At 32.3% G+C, this 17032-nt stretch overlaps 1 protein-coding gene across 8 annotated transcripts in view; it reads left to right on the top strand.

The window, feature by feature from the left end:
- LOC106688842 (regulator of G-protein signaling 7) overlaps nt 1–17032 on the top strand; it is a 58900-nt gene that overhangs the window by 38380 nt on the left and 3488 nt on the right. For 4 of the 8 annotated variants that reach the window (XM_067045292.1, XM_014433509.3, XM_014433510.3 and 1 more), the window contains 5 exons: nt 173–394; nt 2187–2384; nt 4295–4439; nt 12283–12357; nt 14641–14813. In XM_067045292.1, the coding sequence (XP_066901393.1) occupies nt 173–394; nt 2187–2384; nt 4295–4439; nt 12283–12357; nt 14641–14813 (813 nt within the window). Of the gene's footprint in view, nt 1–172; nt 395–2186; nt 2385–4294; nt 4440–8112; nt 8252–12282; nt 12364–14640; nt 14814–17032 lie in introns of those variants that run through there. The other 4 variants (XR_010842854.1, XM_014433512.3, XM_014433511.3 and 1 more) reach the window with 4 other exon arrangements.

Raw genomic sequence — 17032 nt, 5'->3', positions numbered from 1 at the left:
TATATAGACTGTACTTTTCAAAATATAAAGGAGATTGTCGGGGGTATAGTTACAGTCGGCTTTTAACTATTTTTATTTCTCTTTGACTCCACCCCTGACCATCTCCTTCGTATACTAATATATTTTACATTTGAAGCTATTATGATTGTTGGCATATTTTTTTTGTTTTTAGTGAATTCCTTGCAATTGGTGCTCCATGTGAGATTAACATTGATTCTAAAACCCAAGAGGAATCTCTTGCAGAAATGAAAGCTCCATCAAGGTTTACATTTGAAGCTGCTGCTCATCACGTGTATACAGTTTTACTGGCCAAAGACTGTTATCCTAGGTTCATAAGATCTGACCAGTACAAAAGTCTACTTGCCAATGCATTACAGCCCCCTACCAAAAAAAGGTTAATATTTAATTAATTAGTTTAATGTTTAAATTATTGATTATGACATGCATGAAATTGTCGATAGGTATTTATAAGAAATTTAGTCTTTACCGGTTTATTTATTTTATTTTATTAGTACTATTATTTATTTATTTTTTTAAAACTTATTTATCCATTTAAGTGTTTCTTGTAACCGGCTTTTTATTATATTTTCCTTTGAATCTATGTGTTAGTCTTGTTCTCGTAGAATGTATTTGTTTGTTTATTTTTGGTAAGCTGATCTACTGCTGTGACTATTATTAATGGTCTGATCTCACATTGCCGTCTATTAGTGAATTTGTTTAGCAGGTCACTGGAGAGGATCTAGAAGGGTGAATTTGTTGATCGGGTGAATTAAAAATTGTGAAATGGTGAAATTGAAGGAACAGAAAAGGGAAAGAAGAAAAAGGAATGAATTTAAATATTTGTATTTGGCGTATAAACTGAAATTGATTATAAAAGGAAACTGTAGGGGAAAAAAAACCTGTTTTTTACTATTTTATTATACTATGTAATTTATATATGTCCGATTACGGATTGATAAGTTTGCTGTGTATGTAGCAACCTGATGTACTTGGGCAGCATTGATGAATAAAGTATTTCTCTCTCTAGTCTTATCAATTTAAATTTGGTGCCTCCAAACCCAAATCTGTTAAATTAGTCCTAATGCCATCCTCCCAACTATGTTTTGGACTACCCCTCTGATGTTTATCCATTGGTTCTGTATTTATTAACATTTTAGGGATCCATTTATTAACATCCAGGGATTCGTTGCAATGCTATAATCTGAATTATATTTACTAGTTCACTCAATTCAGCGTTGTGTAGCCTTCTAAATTCTCATCCTTTTCTTGTCCTAATATCTTACATAATACTTAATTTTCCAAAACCTTAAGGCGCTGTTCTTCCCTTATTGTAAGAGATCACATTTCACATCTGTAAAGAACCATGAGAAGGATAATAGTTTTGTGAATTCTAACTTTTAAGTTTTTTGACAGAAGGCGTGAGCTAAGCTTTTTTTAATTTGAAAAAATAACAAGGATTTCCCGCCTTCAACCTCGCTTTTATTTCATCAATTTTGTTTTTTCTAGTTAATATTTAAACCTTTCTGCCTGTTCAAATGTATTCCCTTCCATATCTATGTCCCCGAAAATGCTCCATGTCTACTGATGACTGTATATTTTGTCTTATCCATATTTATTTCGACATCTTGTTCCTTACTAGAGTTTATCAACCTAGTTGTATTTATTTTATAGTTTCCTCATCCTCACCAATAATACCAAATCTTCAGCCTACCCAAGCACCGATATTTTAGCACCTAGAGTTAAATGGTTTTCAGTATGCATCACATTTCTAATGTTATATTCTATTGATAGATTTAATAAAATAGGTGATAGATAATCGCCTTGTTTTAAACGTTTTGGTCTTGCACATCTCAACTATATTTACGAGCTTCTTTGTTGTTCCCTATTCAATCAAAATATGATAAAGCTGATGAACTACCCTGTTGTATTCAAACTTTTTCTGTAATATTTGACTTAATAAAAAAATTTGATCTTGGGAATATTATCAGTTCACACTGCTTTATAAGATTTTAGTTTTCCAATGGCTTCGATACAGAATAAAATTGTAAGAAATAAATGGTACTGAACTGCTCAGCAATTTAAAAAAAAAAATTGGCTGTGTTTGAGTTTCATTGTCTGAAATTAAATTTGTCTATAATTTACTTTTTCTAATTTTGATAAATAGCTAACTTTCTTGTTCTTTCTAGATTTTTTGGATTTGGTGGGGTTGGAAAGAAAAAAAGTTGTGCAATAGCCGGAGCTGCTGCTGTTATTTCAGCAAGTACAGGAAAAAGGAGAGGAAGTGATAGAAGCCTGACCGGAGCAGCTCATGAAGTTCCTCCAGCCTTCACTTCCCAAGTACCCCTATCTACGTCACAATCCAACCTTCATGAACTCCCTGCTAGGTAATGCTTTTAAAACTTATACTTAAGACTATTAATATTAACTGTGTTTTATGGTAAATTCTAAAGAAACAGAAAGCAAAGTCTCCTTAGTGTTGAGTCTTTTATAGATGACAGGATGAAAAAACCAGTCCCAGACTATGGAAAAGTGCTACCACTTCATCCCAAAAAAATAAGTTAATTCTTATAAACCAAATACCGGCACAGAAACCAGTATTTGATAACAGTATATGGCAGCTTAACTTTTAAAATTAGATCATCCTGCTCACACAGAAGCCAATATATTATGTACCAATCTTGTGCTACTTTATTTTATTATAAATTTGGCAAAACGGAAGTGCAGTACAGTTGTGCTATAAGAAATAAGTTTCTCTACAAAAAAAACTTCATTTGTTGCCTCTCTCTTGAAGAAGTAGGTCTTTTCCTGTCTATGGTTATTTTCTGTATAACTGTGGTCAGAAAATTATGGTTTGTTTCGTAATCATCTCATTTACTATATAATACATTCAAAAATGGTTAATAATTTGTGCTTATCATTTATGCTATCAGTAAATAACAAAGTTTTTTGAAATAGAATAATACAAATATAAGGGAATATTAATGTTCAGTCCTGAGGATCATTGTTGTGACCTGTGACCAGGAGATTTAGATGAACCAAATCTTTAAAAAAAAAGATAGGCTCATTATTCTTGGGAAAAAGCTGTGGGCGGTGGACAGATTGATTCATTTTATTCAATTTGCAGATTTACCTATCTTAAAACATAAAACCTCAAATTTGAAGAGAGGAGTTAATTTTTTTTTTAATTGGTCAATTAAAAAGATTGATTATTTAAAATATCAATGCAAGATGATCTGGATATGATTCAAGCTCTCGCAATAATTGTTTCATTCACTCAAGGCTCCATTTTTTGTTCATTTTATTAACCTAAATTCTTATTACATTGTCAATTACTACAATAATTGATAATATACCTTCCTCATCTGAAAAACTTAGAGATATCTATTGTTAGAAGAAGCTTAAATATTTTCTTTGAAGCACCTGTACACTATTTCTGCTTGTAGCCAAGTGAAGAGTGCTAAGATAGAATCCAGTTGATTATGTAAACACCCTCCTGTGTGTTTACAGCTCATACCGCTCCTGTGTCCTACTGCTACTATTACCAAATCCTGACTTCTGTGTGAACTAGACATAATAATCTCCTTGTTCATTGGAGAGGTTGTAAATTATTTCAGTTTTAGTTCTGTTAAAGGTAGATAATCTTAAGACAGAAATGTTAAAAGCCAAATTTTTATTGCAATGCTTCCTTAATTTAGGCCCATTAACTGGCGGGGCCCCTATATTGGGTGAAATTTATAGGAAATTACAGTGAGTGAAAAATTGTACATTAACATTTTAGAATTGACAGGTACCAACTCATTACGCTTATCTCTACGTTTCTGTATTTGTGTAACTGTCAACTGTGACAGTTCAGTTTGGATAACTGAGTTCCTTTCCAAAATAAATCAATTTTATGATTTATTTGTTCCACTGATCATTGTTTTCTTATGTGTAGTTTGGACTGCCTGTATTTTTCCATTACTCTGTGGATAGTTCTTTTAAACTATCATTCAGTTCAGACCATGTATCATGATATCGAACATCCACTCTTAGAGAAACATTTTCTGCCCTCCATATCATTTTTAAGAAAGCAAATTTTTATGAAATAAAAAATTGTAATCAATTGCGATTTGTTGAGGAGAGCAGTTGAAGTGATATTGTGTATTTTGCACAATTTAATAATTTTGTTTCTTTTTATTTAAACAATTAGATTGAAATAAAATAATTGTAGGCCATTAAAGATATAAATCAAAATTTTACTAGCCATAAACTGTGTTTAAGTTGATTTTCTATTCAATATTGTTGCTAATTTTAGGGATAGTGGTGTCAGTCCTGAGAGAACTATTCCCAAGAAGGACACAAAAGTCGAATCTTCTAAAGCAGGGCTCCAGGTTCCTGGACCATCAGTTGATTTGGTCTCCAGGAAATTGTCCAACTGTAATCTTGGGCTAGATTCCAAAGTGAGTTACATTTTCTAAGTTTCAATGATATATTTATTTACAATGTTAATGATATATATATATATAATATTGGTATGTAAAGTTTTAAATCACAAAACATGATTCTCTACTCTTGATCAGGCTGAATTTCCCACATAGAACTGTTCTTTCTCTAAGACATTTCTATCTATATCTGTTGTCTTTACTGAATGTGATAGCTAAAGTTTTAAAGAGGAGTGCATGGATCATATTTCATAATGGCCAGTTGGCTGAAAAAATACAGGTTTCCCATTGCTTTGTTGTTCTCTTCATGATGTTATGCCAATTGTGTACAAATTCCTGGAAGGGCTACAGCTCCTACACATGGGAAAGAAGTTCTCCAAGAAAATATTTTGAGGTTGAAAATTGATAATTTCTTCTACTTGGGCATTACACATTACACATTACACCCTACTACTGGACACTGTTGATTTATCCCTTGGAATATGTCAAAAAGTGTTGATATAAAAGATGATAGTATTGAGTCAATAGGAGTATTCATGGTGTGTTAAATGTAAAATGATTTACTGTGTTAAATGTTATAAGTATAAGATTGTGAGCAGCCCTATTTAAAGTCATGTTAAATGTTAAATGCATGAGAGCTCCTAGCGGATTTTCTGAGCAACTTGCTTAGTAACCTTTCCTCCGAAAACTTCTTGTTATTCTTTACTTCTAGGTTCATGTTGTTTATTAGAACTAAAGGACGTAAAACCTAACATTCATCAACGCCCATAACAACCTCCAAGTTTTGATTGAAGTAATTTATTACAATATGCCTAAAGTGAGTAAAAAATTGGCTACTGAGTGTCTTGTTTAAAAACGTCCAAAGCAATCCTAACACAATCAAAACATCATTCTCTATGTAACAGACTCTCACTCAACCATGTTATATCGTTTTAACATGCTAAACTAAAATTTTATTTAACATAACTTTTTCCATTTAACGCATTTTAAGATGTTAAACTAAAGATCATGAGTACCCCTAATGAGTGAGGTGGAAGAACTGGCTGGTCTAGATCTTATGTAGTTCCTACTTATTTTTTTTATTTTTTTTTTTTTGGCCAAGACTCCCATTGGAGTCCTATACTACCTAACCATGATTGGGAGTCAAAGTTTGTCATTTTGTGGGACCCCCACTCAATGAAAAAAGTCAACGCCCCAGGCCAGATTCGAACCAGCATCGCCAGTAGACATCAGATTGGTAAGACTGTGTCTAATCACTGAGCTATGGGCACTCCTGTTCCTAATTAGTATTTATTATACTCTGCTTCAAGGAAATCATAAAGCTCTCGATAAAAATATAAAATGACATAAATACAATGAATTCTTCCTGTGTCAGTTGTCTCCATTAGTTTAGCAGGTCCTGTACATGTTTTTACATCTGCTCTTAAAACAACCATAAGAAAAAAATCTGGTGTGATATGTGCATCATACAGCTTACACTTGCCACTCTACTTAAAATTTAAATTAATCGTTGCTCATTTAAAACCAGCAATTTTATTATTACTTTTATGGCAATACTTATGCTTATTCTTTTTTCATAATAGACTAATTAAAAAGAAATAAAATAATTTATTAAAAAACCTGACTATGGAAACAATCTCGTGTCCCAAGGGATTGAATATATTTCCATGTTTACTTTAAGGGCTGTTATGGTATGTAGCTGGTTCTTTTTAAAACTGTTTTATGAATAAATTAGTTTTAAATCGCTGTATAAAATTATTGTCAATGAACCCTTAAATAAATAAAATTACATTAAGTAAGGTAATGAGTAATATTACAAATATTTAGAATTGGTATCATCAACGCACTGATTTTAATGGCACTACTCAGGAAGTTTAAAAACATATTTGAATCACTTCCACTGGTCAAAAATTTTAGGGGATTGGTCATAATGTTGTCAGGAAATACTGTAGTTTCTGTAACTAAATCAAATATGATAATGCATTAATTGGCTTTTTTTTTATTAATTTTATTTATTTTTTTTTTTTTTTATGAAATCATTTTGTATGTTGAAGTATTTATATTATATTTAGTAATTTTTATTCTGTTACATATGATGTATTGTGTAATCAAGAATACTTATTACAAAAAAAATTTTTCCATTTTAAATTGTTTCAAATATTTACAAGATCTTACAGAATTTTAAAATTAAAAAAAAATGTTCCCCCTAATATCTAATAACAGATTGATTAAACCCTTTTAAAACATAAATTTTCCTGTATGTTTTGTTCTAATTATTTCTAAACATTCACATTGAATAACCTCAGCTGTCAGAATTGTAAATCATTTAATCCGTTCACTCAAAACATCTTTTCATATCTGTAAATGTACAGCAGGTTTTAAATAGGGACCATAGTGGCCGAGGAATTGGGTTGAATAGGAGGAACTTATTTAACAGTTCTTGCAATTTTGTTTAATCTTGTTAGCCATTTTTAATAAAATATTTTTAAGAAAACATATAATCAACTATATAAAGTGGCACTTCTCGTAAGTCTATTTAAACAAAAAAAAGTTGCGGTAACATCATAGATACATACCTATCTTGAATAAGAAATTCAAGATTCAAAAATCAAAATTCTGTTTCGTACAACTTTTCGTTATTAAGCTGGGCTGTACACACGCCCACTTGTTCAATATTGTCCACAATTGCAATACTTCCATACAATACTTAGTATACATTTCATAAATAGGTAAGTAAAAGTAAATATCATTCACACAGTATAAAATACCTTAGTAGCAGATCCAAGAGAATACTATAATCTATTAAATCCAACATTCAGGATATATTTCTCTTGAAATCTGCATGTGCTAAGACCTATCCTTCTCAAACCAGATCTTCTCAATACTTAGATTAAATGTAAGTTGTATAAAAAGAATAAATTGTCAATTCTTTTCTTTCATTTTAAATAAATGTATACATTTTTATATTATAAAAACATCAACCACTTGAGTCACTATCTTGTCTCAATTTTTTCTCTTATTCTTGTCTAAAGACTGCCTTACAGTTAGGCTGTATGGTTCATATAGTGAATTGACTTGGTTCTATTTCTCACTCAGCTCTCTAAATTTTCTCTTCATCAGGGCTGAAACTGTAGTTTATCTGATTCTTCATAATGATTTATTCAAACCTAAAATGAAAATGGTTGCCAACATAAGTCAGGAAATACATCAGGCAGTTACACAGTAATGATCACAATCTCTCAAGAACACCTTAAAGTATTAAATTAGGGGCTATTGCAGGATTTACAGGGAAAAAAAAAAAAAAAAAGAATGTGCTAACTAGAACTAGAATTGGACAACTTCCTCCCTCCCCCTCCCCCGAGAATATATTTCATTAGCCATAAAAAAAAATTTAATTGCTACCATGTTTGGAAATGATACTATTATTACTTTGTATTCCCTTTTCTGTTAATTTATTGAACCTTCCTGTGCCTATTAGCTTGGAATGATGAATAGCTTGTTTCTTTTCATCATTAAACTTATACACATTTCAAATTGATGTTTTTTTTTGTATTCCCACTTATTTCATTCTGTATATAATTTTCTTTATTATTTTATTTTTTATGTTGAGTTTATCAGTGGTTTTATTCAATGAAAGTTTATAGGATTCCAGTTTTACTCATGCACATTGGTCTTTTGTAATTTGTTTCAGACTAAACACATCATCAATACAGGATCTGCCCTGATGAAAACCAGATTCTTCAGCTTTTATGACATTGGAGGTAGTTGAAGTCGTTGTTCGTTGAATATATCTTAGACTCTCTAAGCACTCATTAGAAGATTGATACCCGGTAGTTCTCTATGTTACATTCTATTCTCCTATTTCATTACAATTCAGAGATAACTTCTGCCTCCTTCCTTCCATTCATCGGGCACCTGCATGTTTTATTAATATTTTTGTATTGGAGGAAATATATTAGTAGCCATCTGCCCCATGTCTCGTCAACTTTATATGCAGTCCATCTGGTCTGTAGCTTTTCAATTCTTACTGAACTTTTGCTCTTTACAGTTTTTTTTTTCTATTTTATTGTTCCTATTTAGACAGATCTAATCAGAGCTTGTTAATTTTCAAGGAATTTCAAATTATTTAATTTATTGTGATTCTTCTTGAATTTAATTTATTTTAGTTGTTTCAAATCAACTCTGAGATTTACGATGCTCTAATGGTTTGAGTGGTTACTGAAGTACATGCTTAAGGAAATATTTAGTTTTCAAATCTACGATTTTATTTCGTTTATTCGCTGAGGAACTTGTGATTATTGATATTCCTTCCAAGGCATGTTTATGTAATGTAGTTTTATGGAGCGATGCTGCAGTTGCTTTTACTACATTATTAGGTTGATATAACATGAAGAAATATTTGTTTGGTTTATTTGACCTTTATGTTATCCTACTAGAGCTCTCAGGTTAATCCTTTTTAATTTATGTAGCAAAATTTTGTACCTTTCTCCAGAGGGACCCTTGAGTAATGGATTGGAATGAAGTATCTGGCTTATAACAGATCAATTTATAGCATTTGTGGAGTCAGGTGGAATTGGAACATATTCTTACCAGTCTATCTCTTTATTTTCATTCCTGAATAGCCAGAGCGCCCACTCAATCCTTACAAAGTAAAATAGTGTTAACAATATATTTGCATAGTGTTAACAGTATCTTTGTATAGTATTAACAGTATCTTTTTCAGTCCTTTACTACTTGTAATCAAATTGTATAAATGCTTAATGCATCTATTGTAGCTTGACCATCTCTCTCTTGCATTATAGGAATAGAGAACTAAAACTGAATTGACTTCCTTAGACCTATCTAATTGAACATGGCATTTTACTGCTATATTTATTGCAGGTCAGAACATCTTCAACATTGATTATATTTCATTGTCCTATCTTTAAAACAATTTTCATTTCCCGTAATCCTTGCATCCTAGATTTTTAATTAAACTTGACATTATGCTTTTCATCTTACCAAATGCCAGGTCCTAATTTACTTGCAGGTCAATCTAGTATTTGCCCAACACACCAGTTTTTGAGGGATGGGGAACTTTGAATTGCCAAAAAAATAGGACAGATAAATATTGAGGGTTTAGAAAAATAAGTGTTATAACATGAAGTAATGATTTAATTTTCAAAAATTGATGTATCTTTCCATTTAAAGCACTACAGAAAGATTTATGATAGCTCCACACTTGTGACAGAATACCTATTTGCTATGGACAGAGTGGAGGAGAAATGTTAGGTTATAATATTGCATTACGATAAAAAATTTTAAGGCTACACTGTACAAATAGATTTAAAACTCCTTTAAGAATAAAGAGTGTACCTATAACTCATGTTTCATTAATGGTAGTTAAAGCTGCAGCAAACTGGAACTTCATTCATTAAATAATCTATAGCATGTCCTAAAAAAATGACAGTCCATGTCTTAAAAAAAATAGATGCTTAGTTGCATCTATGGGCTTAGAGCCAGCTAGTATATAAACTGGGTGGGCTAGTACTACTCTTTCTTGAGTCCTGCATTTGACTCATTAAAAATACTAGTTAGTTTCTTTCCTTGACCCGTTCTCATGCCCATGTGGATTTTATATCATGTGCTTTAGCATTATGCATTGTTAATTATTGATTTCTTGAATAACAGCTAGGACTAGGATATTAGTTAGGAAATGAAACAGGATCATAATATACAAACTTAAAAAAATTGAAGTGTGTTTTATGAATGATCTCTCTCCCTCTCACTCTCTAAACCACTTTATGTTCTGTTTGACTCCTTTTGGCCTCATGTGTGCACAGCCGCTCCTAATACGTAAGCTTAAATTTGAATGTCTTTATAATGTTTGGGGAACTAAAAAAGGAGGTCTTAGCTACAGAAAATCTCCCCAAAGTGATAGCTATCGGAAATCCGGGCCTGCCTTGTGCAGTGACATAAGGCTTTTGTATACTTCCGCTATAAAGTTAAAGTGTATGCCATATCAAATGGCTGCCTGAAGTGGTGTTTTTTAACCTTCTAGGTTGTATTTTTCCTTCCTTTTCCAGTGAGAAGTTCCTTTATTGCTAGCATTGGTACACTTATCCCTATCCTATTGTTGCTCTATTTAACAGTCCATTTAGCTGGTGGAGGCTCCAGGGGTGGATCAGCACATGGATAATATTGTACCCAGGCCCGTTTCTACCTCTTTGGAAGTACTATAGTTTAATTGGTTCACAAAGAGGATAAGAGAATCCCTCGCTCACCTTCTCTCTGGCTCTCCTTTTACTCCATCAGTTTACTCCCACTTGTTTTTAACTTATGTCAAAAATTGTAATTAATGAAGTGATAGATGCTAGACCATTTTAACTAATAATTTGTTGGGAATGAGTCTGGTGTAAGCACAATAAAAAAGAATAACCAAAATAAGTTGTTTTGGTTTTTATATTATAGCTACCAAATGCTGTAGATTATCATAAGGTTTAGCTAAAACATTGACTGGTATAAAAAATCAAAATAATCTTGTTTGTTTTGTTGTTTCATTATTTTTTTCACATGACTAATCGCCTATTAATAATTATTTCACTAGATTATGCTATAATTTTGATCATTTCTCTTTAAGAAGATAGCTTGATATTCATTAAAACATTTAAGAAAGGTTCAAACATCCAATGTTGAATTTTTAAAAAAATTAGTTTCCTTAAACTTGTTGAATCCAAATATAAAGTTTGTAAATTGTAAATATTTATAATGCTCTCAGTTATCCTTACTATATTCAGTAGATAATTTTTACCTATATTTGTTTAACCTCTAATTTTTCTTTTTTTTAATATGTAACCCAATGGTTTTTGGTGGCCCTAAAAAGTAAAAAAAAATGCATCTTAAGTAATTTAGAAATTTTATATTATATTTTTCAACACAAATATCAAATCTTGTTGTGATTGGAGTGGTTTACTACAAATGCTAAAGAATTATTGATCCAACTTGGCTTTCCTCTATTGTAATAGTGAAAAATAATGGAGTATTTGAACAATGCTGCTTGTACTGGCAGCCTACAAGCAGTGGAGCAGACATCGGCCCTGGTCGAGCGTGCTAATTCTTTGCCACATGGTTGCAATCACTAACATTTCTAGTTTTCAATAATTTTGTACCTGTTATTTGTTTAAGTACCCTTATAAGGTTTGGAATTAGTGGTAATATCTGATTTTTAAGTACATTTTTATCTACATTAACCTTTTGAATTCATTTTGGATAATGTTTGTGTTTCTTAAAGAAAAAAGATACCTGGTTGATGATTGTTATTCAATGTTGAAATATTTTCTCAAATTATATTTTAGTCATTTTTCCTTAGTGCTGATTTGTAGTTTTCCTTCCTTATTGTCTTTTTAACAACCTTAGTATTGATTTATTTATTTTTCTAAGCAATGGCAAAGGTGCTATAATAATTTGATTATTATTCTATAACCATTGTTGAATTAGAATCATAATTGATTGTTCCATCCAAAATTATCTCCAATGAATTTATTTGAAATTTCTATAGATCTGGTTTTCATCATAAATTCTTTTTTTCTTTTTTTCAATCTCTTGACCAATTTACTATTGTAAGACTATATATTTTTTTTCTGAAATTAATATATCTTATAACTACCACTGACCTTGTAATTTTGAATGCACTGCTCTACATGACTGAGATGCATGATTATTTCCTTCCATAACTGCAGTTTCACCCTGTAATTTTTCAAAATTAATAAATAATTTATTGAAAAACACAAAATTTATTCCATTTTTAAATTAATTCAAAATTCTATTAATTAATTTTAAACTTATATTTCGGATATATTTATCTCTAATAATATTTTTTTAGGGTGTATCCCCTACTGCAGATGAAAAATCTGAAGAAGCTTCTATTACTTTAGAAGTTGAAGAAATTCCAAAGGAGGTTAGACATATTTATGCTTATTTTTCATTGCTTATGAAAAAATGAAGAAAGGAAACATTAAAACTGTATTGAAAAGTTTTCAAGTTGATCTTTGAATTCATAAGAGATGCCAGTAGCAAAAGTTTCTGAATTGGATGTATCTTCAATTTCCTGTAATGAAAAATTGAAAAACTATAGCTTACCCGTTCTCAGTATTGATTACCAAAATGCTTACAATTTTGTGCTCTATTACTACCATTTGAAACATTATGAATTCCTAGATTTAACTAATCTGTCATTGATTTACTTGTTTTTCTCATTAGTAACTAAATTAATACTGCATAAGGTGGTGGCCTCCTTGAAATATTCATGAAGCTCCATAAAAATAAAGAGGAGTGTTTTTCTTGAGATACTCTGGGTCCTGCTTGGTTATTCTTGCCAAAATGGCATAATTTTCCGTAATCGATCCCTTCTACAATCAAAAGAGAAAAAATGCTTTTACTTCATTGAAATATATGTTTCAATTTCATTATTTAGGATATTATGTTGATTGAAAGATAATGTATTTATTTATAAACAAATACAGTATTAATATATACAAACAAACTTAATAAGTATCTAAATTATTTGTGTCTATTTGAAACCTTATTGCTAATTTTTATATTTGGATTATGAAATGATGTGTGGTATATCAACCAGACAATAGGAAGGAATAAAGTTTTAATGGTTCATACAAATGATTGAAAGATGAATTTATCAATTTATAAATATCTGCTCAGTGGCTTACTAATTGATGTCTGCCCCCTCCCCCTCCCCCATACCAAAGTATTTATGATAGCTATGCCGGCCTGGATATTTTTAAAAGAGTTACAGGGATGAAAACATTGGGAAGGTATCTCTTAAAATTGTTGACAATGAATAGACCACCTGGGCATTGGTATCTGTGCAAAACCTGTTGAAGCTGGAAAAATATGAAAAGATCCCTTGATTATATTGTGGTGCCTAAACATTTAAAAACAATCTCGACTCCAGTAGACTATTTAGGTTCACTTACCACCCTGTTCCTCCTATTTGAAACAGAAATTGGATTATGAACAGATCGTATAAATTATTTGTTTATGTACTTAATACCTACAAATGTTTTAAATTCATTATTGAATATCAAGTAAGGTAGGTATTATTCATCAAACTGGTTTAATATAAAAAAATTAAAATCCTTTTGGCTCGAAAGGGTTTTGTTCACCATGTACTATTGTTGATTGTGTTGTTCCTTAATGCAAAGAGCACTCTGACTAACTTAGGTGAGACCATAGATTATATTAAAATATACTTCATAAAGTGAACAATAAAATATAATCTGCTTTATTAATTGATGTTTTAGACTCATTGATCTATTAAATATTCAGATACCTTGATTGTTTAGAATAATTGATATGGGTGGCATGAAGGCAGTGGTTAGTATCTTTGTAAACTTACATTTGAATCTATCTTTTTATTAACAGGCTGGTTGTAGATTTCTTTCAAGAAGTTAGATGTGACGACTGAACCCTTCAGCAAAGGACTGTTTCGGAAACAGACCATGTATTATCAACTGCAAACAGCTGTGTCGATTGCTCATTTTAAATGGATGGTTAAAATCCTCTGTGATCTCAGAAATCAAACCAATGTACCATTCATAGGTAGTAGTGTTAACAATTAATCCCACCTGCCAATGATAATCTGTGTTGTGTGTCTTACTAACTTGTTCAATCTCCCAATTCCTGCCAAGTTTGTATACATTAGCAAGTACTTCAACCTTCTATACTCCAGTTATTAAAGCAGATACTGATAAGGCTCAAGTTAAATAGGTATATTGGTTTCTACAACCTCATCCTGGTCAATTTTCCGCTCTTAATAACTAAAGGGATATACTCTTACTACTAACCCTTTGGGTACATCTAGAAGGCAACAATAAGCACACTCCATGGTACTCTTGAAGTCTGGAAAACGAGGCAAGAACTTGTTGTAGGAGACATTCCTGAGATATTTCTTGAGTTTCAGAAGAAGAAGATGGCTGTTTTGGACATGAGTTTTAATCACAAAATGCAACAACAGAGGAATGTATATAATTGTTTCTGCAATAAAACTGTATTTCCATATTGCTGAATGGCAAGGTTTGAAGGAAAAAATTAAGTCCTAACCACGAAGTCACTGATGGTTTAGATATCCTTTTTCCTATTAATTTGTCAAAAGATAAATTTAGAGTTAAATAAATGTAAACACTTAAAATGTTATTTCAATATAAAAGTTTATCAATTCTTCAAGGTTGGAGATACCATGATGAAGAAGAAAGAGGAAGAAGAAGAAATGCAGGTTAAAAAAAAAGCCAAAAGGAAAGTAAGGCTCCTATCATCTGAAGCGAAAGAGGAAGAGGGATCAGGGGAGGAAACAGCTGTTGATTATCCACCTCAAGCTGATATCTGCCCTTGGGAAGATGAGTGAGTATTTAGTCACAATACTGCTTTTGTTAGTCCCAGTTAGAATTTATCTAGGTCCAACTTGTAACTAGCTTGTTACAAAAAGTCTTGTAAATAAAATTGTTTAATTCAAAAGGTGCATAAAATACTGACATAGGATATCATTCCTCAAAGTATGTTGCACTTTGCTATTTTTTTACCTCTTTCATCCATTCAACTGTTGGAATGTAAATGTATTATAATTCAAAAATGGCTCTAATTCTTAAGTTGTAAGGTAATAAGTTCTCAATTTCTGTTTTTAAATGTTTGACTTTCTTTAAAACAGAATGTTACTTACTGAAGTAGGATAAGCTTCATAATCAACTGACTGTTAAAAGTAAAATGTTTTTCTGGCTTTTCTTCCATATCTGAGTTGTGATATCAACTTTTATACTAGGGTTTGTTGACAAATTGCTTAGTTCAGCAAGTAGGATTCAGTTAAGTAGTACTGGAATAAAACTTGGATTTTTTACAACAATTACATCAAATTTTTAGAACAAAACAATGTTTTCTATCATGATATAGTCTCCACAAATATAAATGATACCGTATTACATATTCACTAAAACATGTTGTGTTGCCTTGTTGAACTTCTGAACTTGAGAAATTTTTTGACCTAAGAGTTTAGGAAAAGAATTTATAACTGACACAACTTAAAGATGGATAGGTGACCATAGCTCTTTCAGTGCAATGATCAGTCTGCTTTTCTATCTGACAAGATGTGCTCAGGAACCCTATAGAATTGAAACCACAAGCGGAGAGCTGCCAATATTGCTTCGGAAGACCTGTCCTGCACCTGGAGCGCCATTGCCACTTTACTGAAGAGGTCAATCAAGATCACTAATTTGTACCCTTTCCGAGTAAATGTGTCAATTTGTAAATCTTTGAGCAGTCCTTCTGTGGTTGGTGTCTAGGCAAATGTCTGTCATACTTAGTGCGTAGACAAACCTCACAGCTTCCTACAACCTCCAAAATAGTCTTTCTCATCCCCCTCCAAAAGTATCTTCTCTTTAAGGCCTGCATAGTCTCAGGGATTCCACAGTGATTATTCTTTCCCTGATGATACAATATGTTCTTCATTCACACTATGTACTCGTTGTTGTTCTTCTTTCAAAAGAGTTTCCACCATCAGTTTGCAACGGACGAATGTCCTGTCCATTCCTATCAGTTCATCACGCCATAGCTGCTTGATCTTCTCCCAAACGGTTTCATTCCCAACATACAGGTGATACTTTTCTCCAGGCTTCGTAGCATTATTCAATGTTCTACAGATCTGGTCGTACAGATTCATTCATGCCTGGCTGTGACCAGATCATCGTTATTTTACTTCTCCCTTACTCACTATATTTAATTTTGATCAATCCAGTAGTTTTCGTATTCCATACAATTTATCTCTTCTTGTCATTAATTATTTCCTCTATGTCTCCTGGTCTTTCTTCTGCTTCATCCTGTTCTTCCTCTCTAGGCATCCATTCTCGCAGAAACTGTCTCATGACACCGGACGGTACCTCAGCCTCCTCCTCTATTGCATTAACTGTTATTACTTGTGACAAACAATCAGCTACTACATTTTCTTTTCCTGGTTTATATATAATCCCATCATACTGTCCGAGAAGCTCCTTCCAACGCATAATCCTGGCCGAAGACTCTTTCAACTTTCCCACCCATTGCAGGGGCCTGTGTTCAGTGTGTACTCTAAGCCTTCTGCCAAACACATAGGGCCTAAAGTGGTCGACTGTCCCACTATTCCCAAAAGCTCCATTGCGCTATATCTAGTTTCCGTCTCCATCAAGCGTCTACTGGTATACACCACAGGGCGATCTTCCCCTTCACCCTCCTGAGACAACACCACTCCCAGCTCATACTCACTCGCGTCTGTTGTGATAATGAATTGGCGAGTAAAGTCTGGAAACGCAAGCACTGGCTCCTGCTGCAACTTCTCCATATACCGCCTAATGTTGTCTTCCACCATTGGAGTTATCATCACTTTTTTGCCTTTCTTCAGTAGATTGTAGAGAGAGACAAGGTACTACACCATTTCTGGCACAAATCTTCTGTATAGCCGCAACTTTATCCACATCGGGTTTCATTTGGACTGCTGTAAGATACTAGGTTTAATGTGTTCAGTACATCTCTCTATATATATTCGATCAGCTGATCTACTCAGTCAGCTGACATCGAAGTAACAGCTGACTGTAACT

This window comes from Halyomorpha halys, unplaced genomic scaffold (assembly GCF_000696795.3).
Source record: "Halyomorpha halys isolate HHAL.00 unplaced genomic scaffold, Hhal_1.1 Scaffold1218.1, whole genome shotgun sequence".
NCBI classification, from domain to species: domain Eukaryota; kingdom Metazoa; phylum Arthropoda; class Insecta; order Hemiptera; family Pentatomidae; genus Halyomorpha; species Halyomorpha halys.
Note: the sequence above shows the minus strand (reverse complement) of the source record. Positions and strands in the feature narration are given on the sequence as shown.